Genomic DNA, 14,252 nt, shown 5'->3' with positions numbered 1-14,252 from the left:
AATGTCCAATGAGAGAGCACGAGGCCTGAGCCGCCTCTGTCTGTTTAACCTGGACTAAAGTTCAGATCAACGAACCCCACACTTCTAGTAGTCTGTTCCAGACGTACAGACCCTCAGCATGGCCACTCCACTCACTGACCAGGAGAAGCGCAAGCAGATCAGCATCCGTGGGATCGTCGGTGTGGAAAATGTTGCCGAGCTGAAAAAAGGCTTCAATCGCCACTTGCATTTCACTCTGGTAAAGGACAGGAATGTGGCCACACCACTTGATTATTATCACGCCCTGGCTCATACGGTGAGAGATCACCTGGTGGGTCGCTGGATCCGAACACAGCAGTTCTACTATGAGAAGGATCCAAAGGTGAGGTCACAGTACAACAAAATATGGTTTTTAGTTAGGCAATTTAAAATAAGAAGGATAAAACTTACTACAGCTCCTCTATATGGTGCTGTCTGCCTATGATTGACGTTTTTTAAAGGCAGGAGGGATGGGGATTATAACCAAGAAGCTTGAGTAGATATTTGAACCAAAGGAACAAATAAAAAATGGATGGTGGGTTCAATTTATTAACCTGTCAGAGACCAACGTTTGTACTGGGAATGGGGTTTCCTTGATTTTGTCTAAAAGCAATAACCACATGATTTCTACAGTTTTCATTTAAGTTGTATTAAAAAGGAGTGTGATATTACATCCATACCAAAATTCAACATCTAGGTTGTAATTCCAACAGGAGAGATATGCAAGACTTAATGTGGCTTATAGATGGTATATAAAGGTAAAGCAATTTTGATCATACATCATGTTGTTCTGTTCTTCAACTTATTACAATATTTGTTAGAATATCGTATTTGTTGTATTACTGGGAATATTTTCTGTAACTAATAGTGAAATAGAGTCTATGTTTCAAATTCTGGAAGCTAGGACAAGGAGTTATTCTAACATTTTCTGGATTTGTCAGAACATAATGTACACATATAAACACCTATATCATGTATGCCATGTATATACATGTGTAATACACTATTTATTTTTACATGTAGTGCATGTGGTTTTATGTTCCACATGATCATATATGAAACATATCTATAATTCACATGTGCAATTTCAGAGCAAAGGATTGTGAAATTTGTCCTCACATGTTTTTCACATGATTACATATTACTCAAATTATCACATAATCATTTTTCAGCAAGAGGCTGGAAGATCTGGTTCTTGTAGATTATACATTTTTGTATTTTAACTTTTCTGATTCAGGTTATGGAGCTGTTGAGTTTGTGACAGGTCAAGCGGGTCAGGTTGCAAAACTGGAGTTTCGCTGAGAAAATCAATTAAGGGGGATGAACGTGTTTACATAACTAATTAATTGCAGATCTGTTACAGCTTCTGTATTGGATATGGATATTGCCAGTATGAATCATGCTCAGTATATTACGCTTTTCCTGTGCTGTTGACTGGATGCTCAGTCATTTTGAAACATGTGTTACAGCGTGTGTATTACCTCTCCCTGGAGTTCTATATGGGCAGAACCCTACAGAACACCATGATCAATATAGGACTGCAGAATGCCTGTGATGAGGCCATCTATCAAGTAAGAATGTGTGACAAAAGAGAAGGAAAGCACTGATTACTTGTTTACTGAACTGAGTACACTCAATATATCTGATTTCTATGAGCCAGAATGGGCTAAACTGTTTACTTCCCTCTCTCTCATTTCAGTTGGGTTTGGACATGGAGGATTTGGAGGATATGGAAGAGGATGCAGGATTAGGGAATGGAGGGCTAGGCCGGCTGGCAGGTCTCAAAGTTTTTCCAGCTCTCTTACTCAATGTCCCATTGTTCCTTCATTCATTCCTTCCGCTGTCCTTCTGTGTCTCCTGCTGCTCTTGTTCTTCTTAGTCCCCACAAGGCTTTCGCAGCGTCTGTTACTGCAAATGTCATTTTTGTTATGGAAGAATGTGAGCAGAACAGCCAACCCCATACCAGAATGGAAAATTAACAACCCTAGAACCCTTTGACATGCAGTACAAATGAAACATACAAATCATATGAAGATTTGAATGAAACAAATCATATGAAGATTTAATTGCTGTGCTATGGGCCTCTCTAGTCATTCGTTACTGTCACTATGCAATACAACAACAACAAAATACAAACCACCCAGAAATCTCAAATGAATCTTGATTAGTTCTACTGACCACAGTGTTATACACCTAATTCTCACCGTACAGTGCTGACAGGCAAAACAAGTTCACACTGGATCAAACTCAGATATCTGAAGAAGTTCATGACCGTGTATGTGTTTATGTGTTCATGTGTATAGCATGTTTTCTGGACTCTATGGCAACTCTGGGCTTAGCTGCATATGGTTATGGGATCCGTTATGAATACGGGATCTTCAATCAAAAAATCATAGACGGCTGGCAGGTAAATAACCAGATTGAGAGTTGCTTTGCCTATCACATAACATCATATCATATAATTACTCTATATAAGACTTTGATTTATGGGCCTGTAAGAAAGATGTAGGTCTGTTATTATCTCCTATAATGTTTGTGTGTCAGTAGTGTAACCTCTGTGTGTGCATGGGGTGCATAGGGTTCACTGCTGATAGCAGGGAACCAATAGAAATCACAGGCTTGTATTTTTAGTGAATGCTTTTTCAGTTACACAGCACATGTACAGAACTTGTGTCAGAACTGCAAACACACTCCTGGACTTTAACCAACAGAGACAGTTATCGCACACATACAGTGATTGTGAAAGTCATGTTTTTACTGCTATTGTGGTATACTGTATACTGTTATTCATTATTTTATATTCCAGCTGCATAGTGATGGCCATATTAAAGGCATTCGATTGAGTGTATTGTGCATTAGGTGGAGGAGGCTGATGATTGGCTGAGGTATGGAAACCCGTGGGAGAAGGCCCGTCCTGAGTACATGCTGCCAGTGCATTTTTATGGACGAGTAGAGGAGACTGAGGAAGGACCTAAATGGGTTGATACACAGGTCTCCTTACAAATAACACACTGGCACCAACAATATATGAACTCTCAGTGCATGGAGCTACTTGAAGTTATGCTAGTTACACTCACTGTCCACTTCATCAGGAATACATTTACACCTGCTTGTTTATACAGTTATCCAATCAGCCAATCATGTGGCAGGAGCACAATGCAGAAAATTATGCAGATACAGATCAGAGCTTTAGGTAATGGTCACAAGTAACATCAGAATTACAATAAAAACTCTGTGTAATCTCTGAATTTTTAACCATGGACTGGTTGTTGGTAAAAGATGGGCAGGTTTGTGCATTTTAGATACTTCTGGGAATTTCATAATCAACAATGTCCCTGTGAGAGGAGGGTTTGCAGGCTGAAACATCTGGTTGATTAGAGTTCAGAGGAGAATGACCAGACTGGTCTGAGCTGACAGGAATGATATAATAACTCAAATAAACACTCTTTGCAACCATGGTAACAGGAACCCACTATGGTTAAGTATGGTCTTCTGCTGTTTTAGGCCATCCACCTTAAGGATCGATGGTTTGTATATGCTGAGATGCTTTTCTGCCCATCGCTGTTGTAATGACAGATTTTATGAACTATATCCTTCCTGATAGCTCAAACCATTCTGGCCATTTTCCTTTGTGCTGCTACAATGTAATTGGCTGATCACACTGTATAAATAAGCATGTGTACAGGTGTTCATATTAAAGTGGACTGTGAGTATATGTAGTTATATTGTCTTTTTTCAGGTGGTTCTGGCCATGCCCTATGACACGCCCATCCCTGGCTACATGAACAACACTGTAAACACAATGCGCTTGTGGTCTGCACGTGCTCCCAACGACTTCAACCTTCGAGACTGTAGGTGATCAGTTATACATATATGCAGTGCTCTGATCAATCACTATCTGATCAATCACTAATCAAGTCTATTTATTCTTATCTTCAGTCAATGTTGGTGACTATATCCAGGCTGTTTTGGACCGGAACCTGGCTGAGAACATTTCCAGAGTGCTCTACCCCAATGACAATGTGTGTTCTGCTTATCCACTCCTTTATAGTGTGGTGTTACTCCTATGATTAGTTCTTCTTAACCAAACTTACATGCAAAATATCAACAAAACCTAACATATTATACAGTTACTCCTTAAAATGGTGATTTCTTAAAATCTTAAAATTCCATCACATTTTGTTGCCCTGTAGTTTTTTGAAGGAAAGGAACTTCGATTGAAGCAGGAATACTTTGTGGTGGCAGCGACTCTGCAGGACGTCATTCGACGCTTTAAGACCTCGAAAAAAAGTACCTCTGTCCCACTGTCCTTTGACAGCTTCCCTGAGAAGGTTTGTATAAAATCTCTGCTGGAGTGGGGAAAGCCATGTGGGGTTTTTTTGAGCCTGCACACAAAATCTGGATTAGAGTTTACATCATGCTTGGAAAATGATGATATTCGTATGAATTTCATTCACTCTGGTAACAGATCTAAAACATCTTTCAAGCAAAAAAACAAACAAACAAAAAACAGATTAGGGGAAAGCTGTTTAGTATTTCCATTTTAGCAGTAAGAGAATTCAATCATTTTGAAAATATGCCAAAACCAGATAACATGGTGTTCTTGTAAAGTGTTTTTTTTTCATTACTCGGAATATTACAGCAGACCATTAAAATGATTTATGGTTGAGTTCTTACTTAATTTCCCTGCTATATAAATGCTGCATAATATATGCCAACATTTACATCTTTTATCAAGCTTAATCTCTTCCACCCTGCCATCCATCATCCACATTGGCCCTTCACTTGTGATGTTCTGGAGCCTGTGCTGTGAAAGATTTACTGCCATCACACTTTTCTACCCACGTACCATCTGAGCTATTGTAACTCAATCTGATTTTTTTTTGTGTGTGTGTGTGTGTTTTTTGTTTCTTGCCTCAGGTGGCCATCCAACTGAATGACACACACCCTGCCATGGCTATCCCTGAGCTAATGAGGATCTTTGTGGACATTGAGAAGTTGGACTGGGCCACGGTGAGAGAGACACACCCATATAGATCTTAACAATGTCTTTATCTTGTAGTTTACATTTATAGTATTTGGCAGGCACTTGCATCAAGAAAGATTACAGAAGTGCTTTTTATTCTCCAGCAGAAACATATCCCCAGGCTAATACAAATAGATTAGGATCTAAGAAATCTGAGAATACTAAGAATAATATCAGGGTGTGAGAATACCATCAAGCTATATTCCTGTTAAAAATAAACTACTAAGCCAAAAAAAAAGTCAAAGGATTTTTTACACATAGTAAATTTACTTAATAAAGAGTTAGTTCTGTCTTCATTTCTGTGTGTAGGCATGGGATCTCACTAGGCGCACATTTGCATACACCAATCACACCGTGCTCCCTGAGGCTCTAGAGCGCTGGCCTGTCCAACTGCTGGAGAAACTTCTACCACGCCACTTACAAATCATCTACCAGATCAACCAAATACACCTGGATGTGAGTGTGCACAAGAAACAGATCACAAATGTTCTTGCAATCAACTTTTTACATAGAAAATAAAAGCAGCCATGTATTTGTAGCAAATTGCATCCCTGTTCCCTGGGGATATGGATCGTTTGCGCAGGATGTCTCTGATTGAGGAGGAGGGTGGGAAGAGAGTGAACATGGCTCACCTGTGCATCGTTGGATCCCATGCTGTTAATGGAGTTGCAGAGATTCACTCCAATATCATCAAAAATGAAGTGTGAGTTACACATAGAGATCAAGTATAGACCATCAGACACATAGATTTAACAAAGATCATCACATTCCTGCATTCATATAATTCAGTGTTATCAAAAAAAGATGTAAGATTCTAATACAAATGAATTACTATAAATTTCATCAAACCTGTGAGGTAACATTTTTTTTTCCTCCTGTCAGATTCCGAGATTTCAGTGAATTGGATGAAGACAAGTTCCAGAACAAAACAAATGGAATTACTCCACGGCGCTGGCTCCTGCTCTGCAACCCAGGGCTGGCTGATCTAATCGCAGAGGTAACACACACACACACACACACACACACACAGACTATATAAATATAATTGTTAAGTATTTTTTTTTAAATATCTTCATCTATAAAGGTTTCTACAAATAATAATCATTTCTATTCTATTTCTATCATGAACTATCTTCTTCATTTCAGTCTTTCTTTGCTAAATCACTAACAACTGTTGCATGTGTCAGTCTTAACATGAGAACATTTGATTGCTGAGACATTTGGATTGGTGTTAAGCCTGGCCTCACTGTGATCTCACTGAGATGTGAGTGTGATAGATAATAAGGAACAAAAAAAGTGTCTTTAGTGACGAAAAAGGAAAAGGAAAAAGTGTGTTTATGAGAATATTGTCAAAGGTAAGCTACTCTTATTATAAAACAGGCCTTGTAAGTATGATTTATTCAAAGGTTTGCATGAGTAAATGATGAGTGAAACTCCTCCAAATTCTGACAGTAACATGTAACATTACTAGAGAGTTAATTAATATGTACCTGATCTTTTTTATTTTCTGGTGTGTTTGTGTGTAGATGATCGGGGAAGATTATGTAAAAGACCTGATGCAGTTACAGAAGCTGAATGATCTGGTGGATGATAATGCATTTATCAGAGACGTAGCTAAAGTCAAACAGGTTTGGACACACAGTGTGACCACTCATGCCCATTATGTACCTCAGGGTGTATGTATAAATTCCAAAAAGACAAGAGATACATCTCTCACTGCACTGGTGCTTACACTGTGGTTATTGATCATCATCTTTGTGTGTGTGTGTGTGTGTGTGTGTTTGTGTGTGTGTGTGTGTGTGTGTGTTGGGTGTGTGTAGGACAACAAGCGGAAGTTTGCACAGTACTTGGAGAAAAAATACGAAGTGAAGATAAACCCTGCCTCTATGTTTGACGTTCAGGTGAAGAGAATTCATGAGTACAAACGACAGCTCCTCAACTGCCTTCACATCATCACTATGTACAACCGTACGTACAAATGCATTAAATGTCCGTGTCCTCCGAAGCTCTAGTGCACACACAGTATTCAGGTATAAATATCAGGTACATAGTGGACGTGATGCACAGATGGTTCTGTGATGATGTTCTGTGTCTTTTTTTAGGTATAAAATCCAGACCGGCAGCACCATTTGTACCACGCACTGTGATTATTGGTGGCAAGGTGACACAATTTAATACTCAGTAAAAATATATATTGACTTTGAAGTGTATTGGAAAGATAAAATACTTCATTTAGATACGAAGCTGCACAACAAAACATTCAGGTAGTTTCCTCTTAGTTTTTCTGATATACACCTGACTGCATCTTTTGCAGGAGAGACAGATGATTCCTGTAGTGATATATGATTTAAACAAAAAAACTGACCCTTTAGTGCAATGCAAGGGTGTCTGAGACACAGTTAAGGGTTCATGTTTTTTTACAATGGTATTTGTATTTGACAGGAAATATTCTTAAAAGCAAGGCCCATAAACAATCAACTACAACCTAATGTATTCTATCAGTGGAAAACTAGCTCTAATTATAACAGCAAAATTACATACATCATTTACTGTACATAATTTTTTCATTACTGCAGATAATAAGCCTAATATTTCAATAGTTAGACTGTGTTCTGTGCCAAGGGGGTCTATGGGATTTATTTTGTAGTTAAACAGGACCCTGGCTGTAGAGTGTTTTACTGCCCCTGTCTTTTATTCTAGACATAAAATCAGGCATTACATACATTATACAGTATGTTCATTTAGAATAGTCCCAATAGAAGCTGACTGTAGCCAGTTTCTCCAAGGGTTAGTTTTCTTATTTATTTGCTAATGATTTAATTTCTTGTATCATTATTTTTGGTCTTTGGCAAAATTACAATATCAACTGGTTTCACCCCCAGCCTGTACAGCTGAGATGAGAGCATCCAGTCTTCAGCAGGCCAGTTTGATTAAACCAGTGCCCTATGTAGTCGATGATACACACTTCTACTGTTCTGCACCCTCAAGATTCAGTATATCCTACAGATTCGTTTCTGCTCACTGCGCTTGTAAAGAGTGGTTATTTGATATACTGTAGTCTGTCACCTCAAACAAGTCTGGCCAGTCTCCTCTAACTTCTTCAGTCAACAAGGCATTTCCACTTGGATGTTGCAAATTCTATTAAGTGTAAAAAGGACTATTAAGTTTAAAAATCCCAATTTTTCTAAAATAATCAAACAAGCCCATCCATACTGTATATGTGTCTGTGTGTATGCAGGCTGCACCTGGATATCACATGGCCAAGATGATCATTAAGCTCATCACCACAGTTGCAGATGTGGTCAATAATGACCCCATTATTGGTAACAAGCTGAAGGTCATTTATTTGGAGAACTACAGAGTGTCTCTGGCAGAAAAAGGTAAAAACACGCACAACAAAAGATATGGGTGCATTTAAAACCATCTCTTGCCCACTACACAGGGATGGGCAGTATTTATAAAACATTTGTGTTGTATTACATTACGTTATTTAATAGTCATTAAAAAACTAATTGTAATAACTTAAATATGTTAACACTGATAACTTTGAATCTTAGCCTGGCCCAGACTCTAACACTGTCTTTTGTAACTCTTCACACAAATTTAACACTGGAGATCCATACACAAGTGTAGAAACAAGTTAGAAAAAGAATGCTCTTCCCTTTCATTTAATTTTATTTAATTTCCAGTTACAATTTCCCCAAACATCATTTCTACTAGCTACTTCCTCTTATTTTAGCAAATAGCCAGACTTAAATTTAATTTTTTGTATATTTTCTGTACTTTCCCCACCCATGTGAAACAATAATGTTCTGTGTGTGTGTGTGTGTGTGTAGTGATCCCAGCAACTGACCTCTCTGAGCAGATCTCCACTGCAGGCACAGAGGCATCAGGCACAGGGAATATGAAGTTCATGTTGAATGGAGCTCTGACTATCGGCACCATGGACGGGGCCAACGTAGAGATGGCAGAGGAAGCCGGACAAGAAAACCTCTTCATTTTCGGCATGAGTGTAGAAGAAGTGGCAGCCATGGACCAGAAGGGGTATTGATACAGGGAGATTAAGTAAGTATGTCAATGGCCATGTAGTGCAATATGAACTTATTCTATGTTTTTGTGTAGATACGATGCGATGCAGTACTATAAGAGCATCCCAGAACTGAAGCAAGTCATTAACCAGATTAAAAGTGGGTACTTCTCCCCAAAACAACCAGAACAATTCACTGACATCATCAACATGCTCTTCAACCATGATCGGTACGTCATATGCACACATTATGTATACAACATCACTTGTTTACACACATCAGATTCATTACACACAAAACCCCACACTGTCATGTTATTAATGTCTTCATTAATTTATCAGTTTCAAGGTCTTTGCTGACTACGAGTCTTATGTTAGATGCCAGGAAAGAGTCAGTGCTCTGTATCAGGTAACAACACACACTCACCCAAACTTCTCCAATGCATATACACCATTCTAGACTCACAGACTCTGACTACATTAAACATCATAAATATAATGCACATATCTACAACTCTAACTTCATTTGTGTGTATCAGGATCAGAAAAAGTGGACACAGATGGTAATTAAGAACATTGCCGCTTCAGGAAAATTCTCCAGTGACCGTACAATTACAGAATATGCCACTCAGATCTGGGGGGTGGAGCCAACTGACCTGAAGATCCCACCTCCCAGCGAGCCACGAGAAGCAATTGACGAAACAGTGCGTGCACTTCGCAAGATGTGAACACACACATTATTCACACATGCTCAGTGTTAAAATGTTAGCTTTCATATAATGATTTACTATTAAAATATACAGTAAATCTTTACTGTATACATCTCTTATTGGTCATTTACATGTTTAACACATTTAATCCTCAGGGTTAAAATACAGTGTAAAATGTTCAAAGTGAACACATTTTTCTCCTTTAGACTTGAATGAGGTTTATTTAGACCCACTTTATTCCTTTGCTTTATTCCTTGGGTAACGTATTTGCTGTCATACAGACTGAAACATGAGAGAATCAGTTGAGTGGTTAATTTGAATAGGTTAACCACAGTGACGTGTAGTACCAGTAAACCTAGTACAGATGTAGAGAGCTGAAATGAAGTCACACATTGATTTCAGATGAGTAGCCTCTGTTTCTCATATGATGTATGTCCCCATGATGACCCAATGTTTTTTATGATCACTGTTACAGCATAATGTAATAGTGTAGTTTAAAATTTCTGAATCAGGAGCACATACACATATTCTGTCAGCACAGTTCATTTAGATTCTTTTAACTATAATAAACAGGATAAAGCCACTGTACAAAACACTGAGGACGTACTCTAGCAGTGTACTATCATAAGGCTAAACACTTGTATGTGCTGTGTTCATAGTGAAAACTATTTTCATGATAAAAAACATATTCAAATCATGGAACCATGTGGTCTTGTCCTGGTTATTTCATATGATCTCAGAAAACGCTTAAAATAGATGTGTATAATAATTACTGTGAATTTTACCATTACTGTGAATGTTTCAAACAGCATGAACAGGGCTTATAATCGGGAACAGTTCTAATAATCTGCAACCAAAAACAATAATCAAGGTCAAACCCCAGCACATTAGAGTGAAAAGGCTGAGGAAGGCTTTATCTTCCGAGTCTTCATGTTTTATAGGATTCTTCAGGAATTCAGTGTTCCTGAACATTGTCCATCAGGGCTCAATTTTCCTCCACAGAGGTAGCCTTTATCTAAGGGCTCTTCTTTTAGGCACCTTGTCTTGAATCCTGCATTCTGCTCGTCCGCAAGGAACACATGTCCAAGAGAGCTTGAACAAGAAGATATAGAAATAGAAAAGTCTTTAAAAAGGAAATTACACCAGATCTCGTTGATTAGATTATGGAGAGAGAGCAGGGCTGAATAGGAAAAAAATCAGCACATCTTCTTTTTCTGTAAGGTAATGAGGATGTTCATTTACATGTTCAATACTGCACACCTCCTACTGGAGAAGTGAACTGACTTAATATTGATGAACAATATAATATAATCGATAGAACAATTAAACTAACTTAAATGCTGTAACCTGACAAGACGTAAACCATGCACAGTTGTGGAAATTAACGCTATAAACAGCAGATGGCGCCAAAGACTGTAAAAGACTGCACAATTTTGTAGGCTCTGTATTTGTGTAGGTGTTGTAGGGCATTATGTTTGACACTTCATAGAGCATATCGTGTTAAAAGTAAGTTAAAGGGTTAAATCTGAACTCGAGTTGGTATTAGCTGTATTTTAACCCTCCAAGTATTTTATTAAAACTGAGTGACTCTGAGCAGTAATGTGAGAAAACTCTCATTATTAACAAATGTGAATAATTTGGCTACAAGTCTGGATATTTGCACTCTCTCCAAAAACAACAAAAATAGAGACATTTATTTATCCAATGATGACTGATTCTATTTAAAAAGGCATGACTAAAACCAGGTCAGTAACAAACCCGTTGATTTGAAGTTTTAGTGACTGGTCTTGAGTACAGCAAAAGGGATATGCTGATACACAGTTATATAATCATAACCATGTCACTCTGGGCCACTGTGCAAGTATTACATTTTATACCTACTTATGTTGTCTTTACAAATAAAGTTTTGAACGTGCATGCTCCTTTATCCTTGTAAACAGTCAGTAACCTGGTAGCCCTGTTATGTACTATCAACACCTATACAACACTAACATGATGAAGTAGAAAACAAGCATGGCTACTAAGCAACAGGTCATTCACACAGGCAAATAATGACATTTATACCCACTGCACTATTTTGGCACAGGAGCACCTACACATTACTGATATTTTCCATATACATGCACTTACCATCAATTTATTAAAATTTGAAATTAGCCTGTTCAAAAAACCCAATATGACAATTATTTAGCTATCTAATTTAGTTAGCATGTAATGTGTTACAAGACATCAGTTTGCCATAATTTGTAGCACTTAGATAACTAAATGTTTCATGGATATTCATGTGCAATGTGCACATGTTCTCTATTTGGATGTTTATTGTCCTGTATTGTCCTGCACTGTTGTGCACTTTATGTCTATGTGTAATGTTTGCATAGTTCAGGAACTTTTAATTAAGAATTTCACAGCAATGAATAACTCTCTGTACATGATAAATAAAGAACATAATAAAAAGAATGTGATAAATAAAGATTTAGAAGAGGCAAATTTAGTATAAAGAGGTATTTTGGCAGACAGTATAAATAAAAAGCACAATCAAACATTTAACACAGGGAAAATTTCAAAACAAAGGAATAACTTTAGGGTTTAATGCAAAAAATAAACCAATATAAGCATGACAGAACATAGCGAGGAGGTCAGATACAGTGAATATAAAAAGTTTTTACCTGTTTAAATTGTTGCCAAATTAAACCAAGATCAGTTGTGTCAGATCTTTTTACACCTTAAATGTGACATACATTTACAACCAACAAAATTAAAGTGAAAAACAAATAAACATTTTAGGATAAAATGACCTGGCTGCCTAAGTGTAACTAATACTTTGTTAAAGCATATTTTGCTTGTGATTCAGCACTCTGTCTTTTTGGATCTACCAAATTCGCTCACCTTGATTTTACAATTTTATTCCACTCTTCCTTGCAAAAATGCTCCATATCTATCAAGTGGGGGTGGGGGGGGGGTCTTCAAGTCAGTCCATAGGTTTTGGATAGGATTTAGATTCAGGCTCTTCCAAAACATTCATCTTTTTCTTCTGAAGCCATTGCTTTGTTGACTTGGATTTGTGCATCAGGTTGTCATTACACAGGAGGGAATGTTTTTCTTCATTCATTGTTATTTATAAATATAATATGCATTTTAAAAAGTCCAAATAAGTCTAAATGTCAGTCTATATAACCTATATCAGCCTGTTTTATGAATATACAGTTTTTGACTTAAAAATCAGGGACAACCTCTACATCTTCTATTTAAAAATGTCAAATAATATTTGTTCTATGATTATAAGTGTTATGGCAATAATGTGTTTTTAAAAATAGATAGATAGATAGATAGATAGATAGATAGATAGATAGATAGATAGATAGATAGATAGATAGATAGATAGATAGATAGATAGATAGATAGAGATAAGTGATTATACTTCATATGTCAGGTGATTAGTATCACAGTGGAAATTAGTATTACAATGGAAATAAGATAGACCTGCTCATATCATCAGAGACTTTAGGCTTCACCTTATCTGCTTGTCTCCATGCTACACACTCCTCCCCCAAACTCACTCCAGCTGATTCTATGATAGTTCCTCTGTGCGCTGACTGTCTCACAGGCTATAGTATGAAAGCCACAACTGATCCCAGAACAGTTCTTTGGTATGAAGTGAGATAAGCCTGTTTGGTCTCACAAACCTCAAATAGACAGGGCCTTTAGGGACAGAAGCAGCCATGGGAGACAACGACAACCACACATGCACTGTAAACATAGAACATTTGGTCCATAGATACCTTGACTAATTCAGGCAACTAATTGAACAATTAGGCAACTGTAGATTATTGCTGTGTACAATTTGCCACATAGCAGTAATCTACAGTTCTGACCTTTAGAGAATCCATGTTGGATCATCTACAAGAGCAGAAAGTTAGTCACAAGTGAAGATGTTACAAACAGAAGTAGAGCATCAGGAAGAATCATGAATATCCTCAGGGCAAGATGAGCTATAGCAGTACAAGTGTGTCAGGATTAGGCACTGAGATTACATAAGGCAAGAGGAGTGAATTTACAGCTCAACCAGACAGACAGACAGACAGACAGACAGACAGATAGACAGACAGACAGATAGATAGATAGATAGATAGATAGATAGATAGATAGATAGATAGATAGATAGATAGATAGATAGATAGATAGATAGATAGATAGATAGAATCTGTAACTTGTTTCTTTTATCCTTTAAGGATCATCTCCACAGACACTTCTTCGGAAAACTTTGTCGTTGTTTTCCATCAAGAATTGAAATCACTTTTCCCCCCAAATGTTTGGACATTGTCATCTATCCAAACACACCTCTCATCCTCCGCCATTTTACATTTTCTGAGCCAGTTATAAGATCAAACGATCTGTTGAGATCTGTTCATGTCTATGTCTTCTTATCGAATTAAACATTATCTTCCTTAATTGACCGCATAAGCTTTTTTTA

At 37.5% G+C, this 14,252-nt stretch overlaps 1 protein-coding gene across 1 annotated transcript; it reads left to right on the top strand.

Moving 5' to 3' along the window:
* Positions 1-67: 67 nt before the first annotated feature.
* Positions 68-10,447, top strand: pygl (phosphorylase, glycogen, liver). Its single transcript, XM_058386350.1, has 20 exons — positions 68-361; positions 1,488-1,589; positions 1,718-1,796; positions 2,322-2,425; positions 2,878-3,009; positions 3,758-3,869; positions 3,958-4,040; positions 4,212-4,349; positions 4,939-5,031; positions 5,354-5,500; positions 5,584-5,747; positions 5,927-6,041; positions 6,571-6,672; positions 6,865-7,012; positions 7,147-7,205; positions 8,283-8,424; positions 8,881-9,088; positions 9,167-9,301; positions 9,414-9,480; positions 9,611-10,447. The coding sequence occupies exons 1-20, from the start codon at positions 119-121 to the stop codon at positions 9,797-9,799; spliced, it is 2,562 nt and encodes an 853-aa protein (XP_058242333.1). The 5' UTR covers positions 68-118; the 3' UTR covers positions 9,800-10,447.
* The last annotated feature ends 3,805 nt before the right edge of the window (positions 10,448-14,252 follow it).

The sequence above is a fragment of the Hemibagrus wyckioides genome, linkage group LG03 (assembly GCF_019097595.1).
Source record: "Hemibagrus wyckioides isolate EC202008001 linkage group LG03, SWU_Hwy_1.0, whole genome shotgun sequence".
Lineage (NCBI taxonomy): Eukaryota > Metazoa > Chordata > Actinopteri > Siluriformes > Bagridae > Hemibagrus > Hemibagrus wyckioides.
Note: the sequence above shows the minus strand (reverse complement) of the source record. Positions and strands in the feature narration are given on the sequence as shown.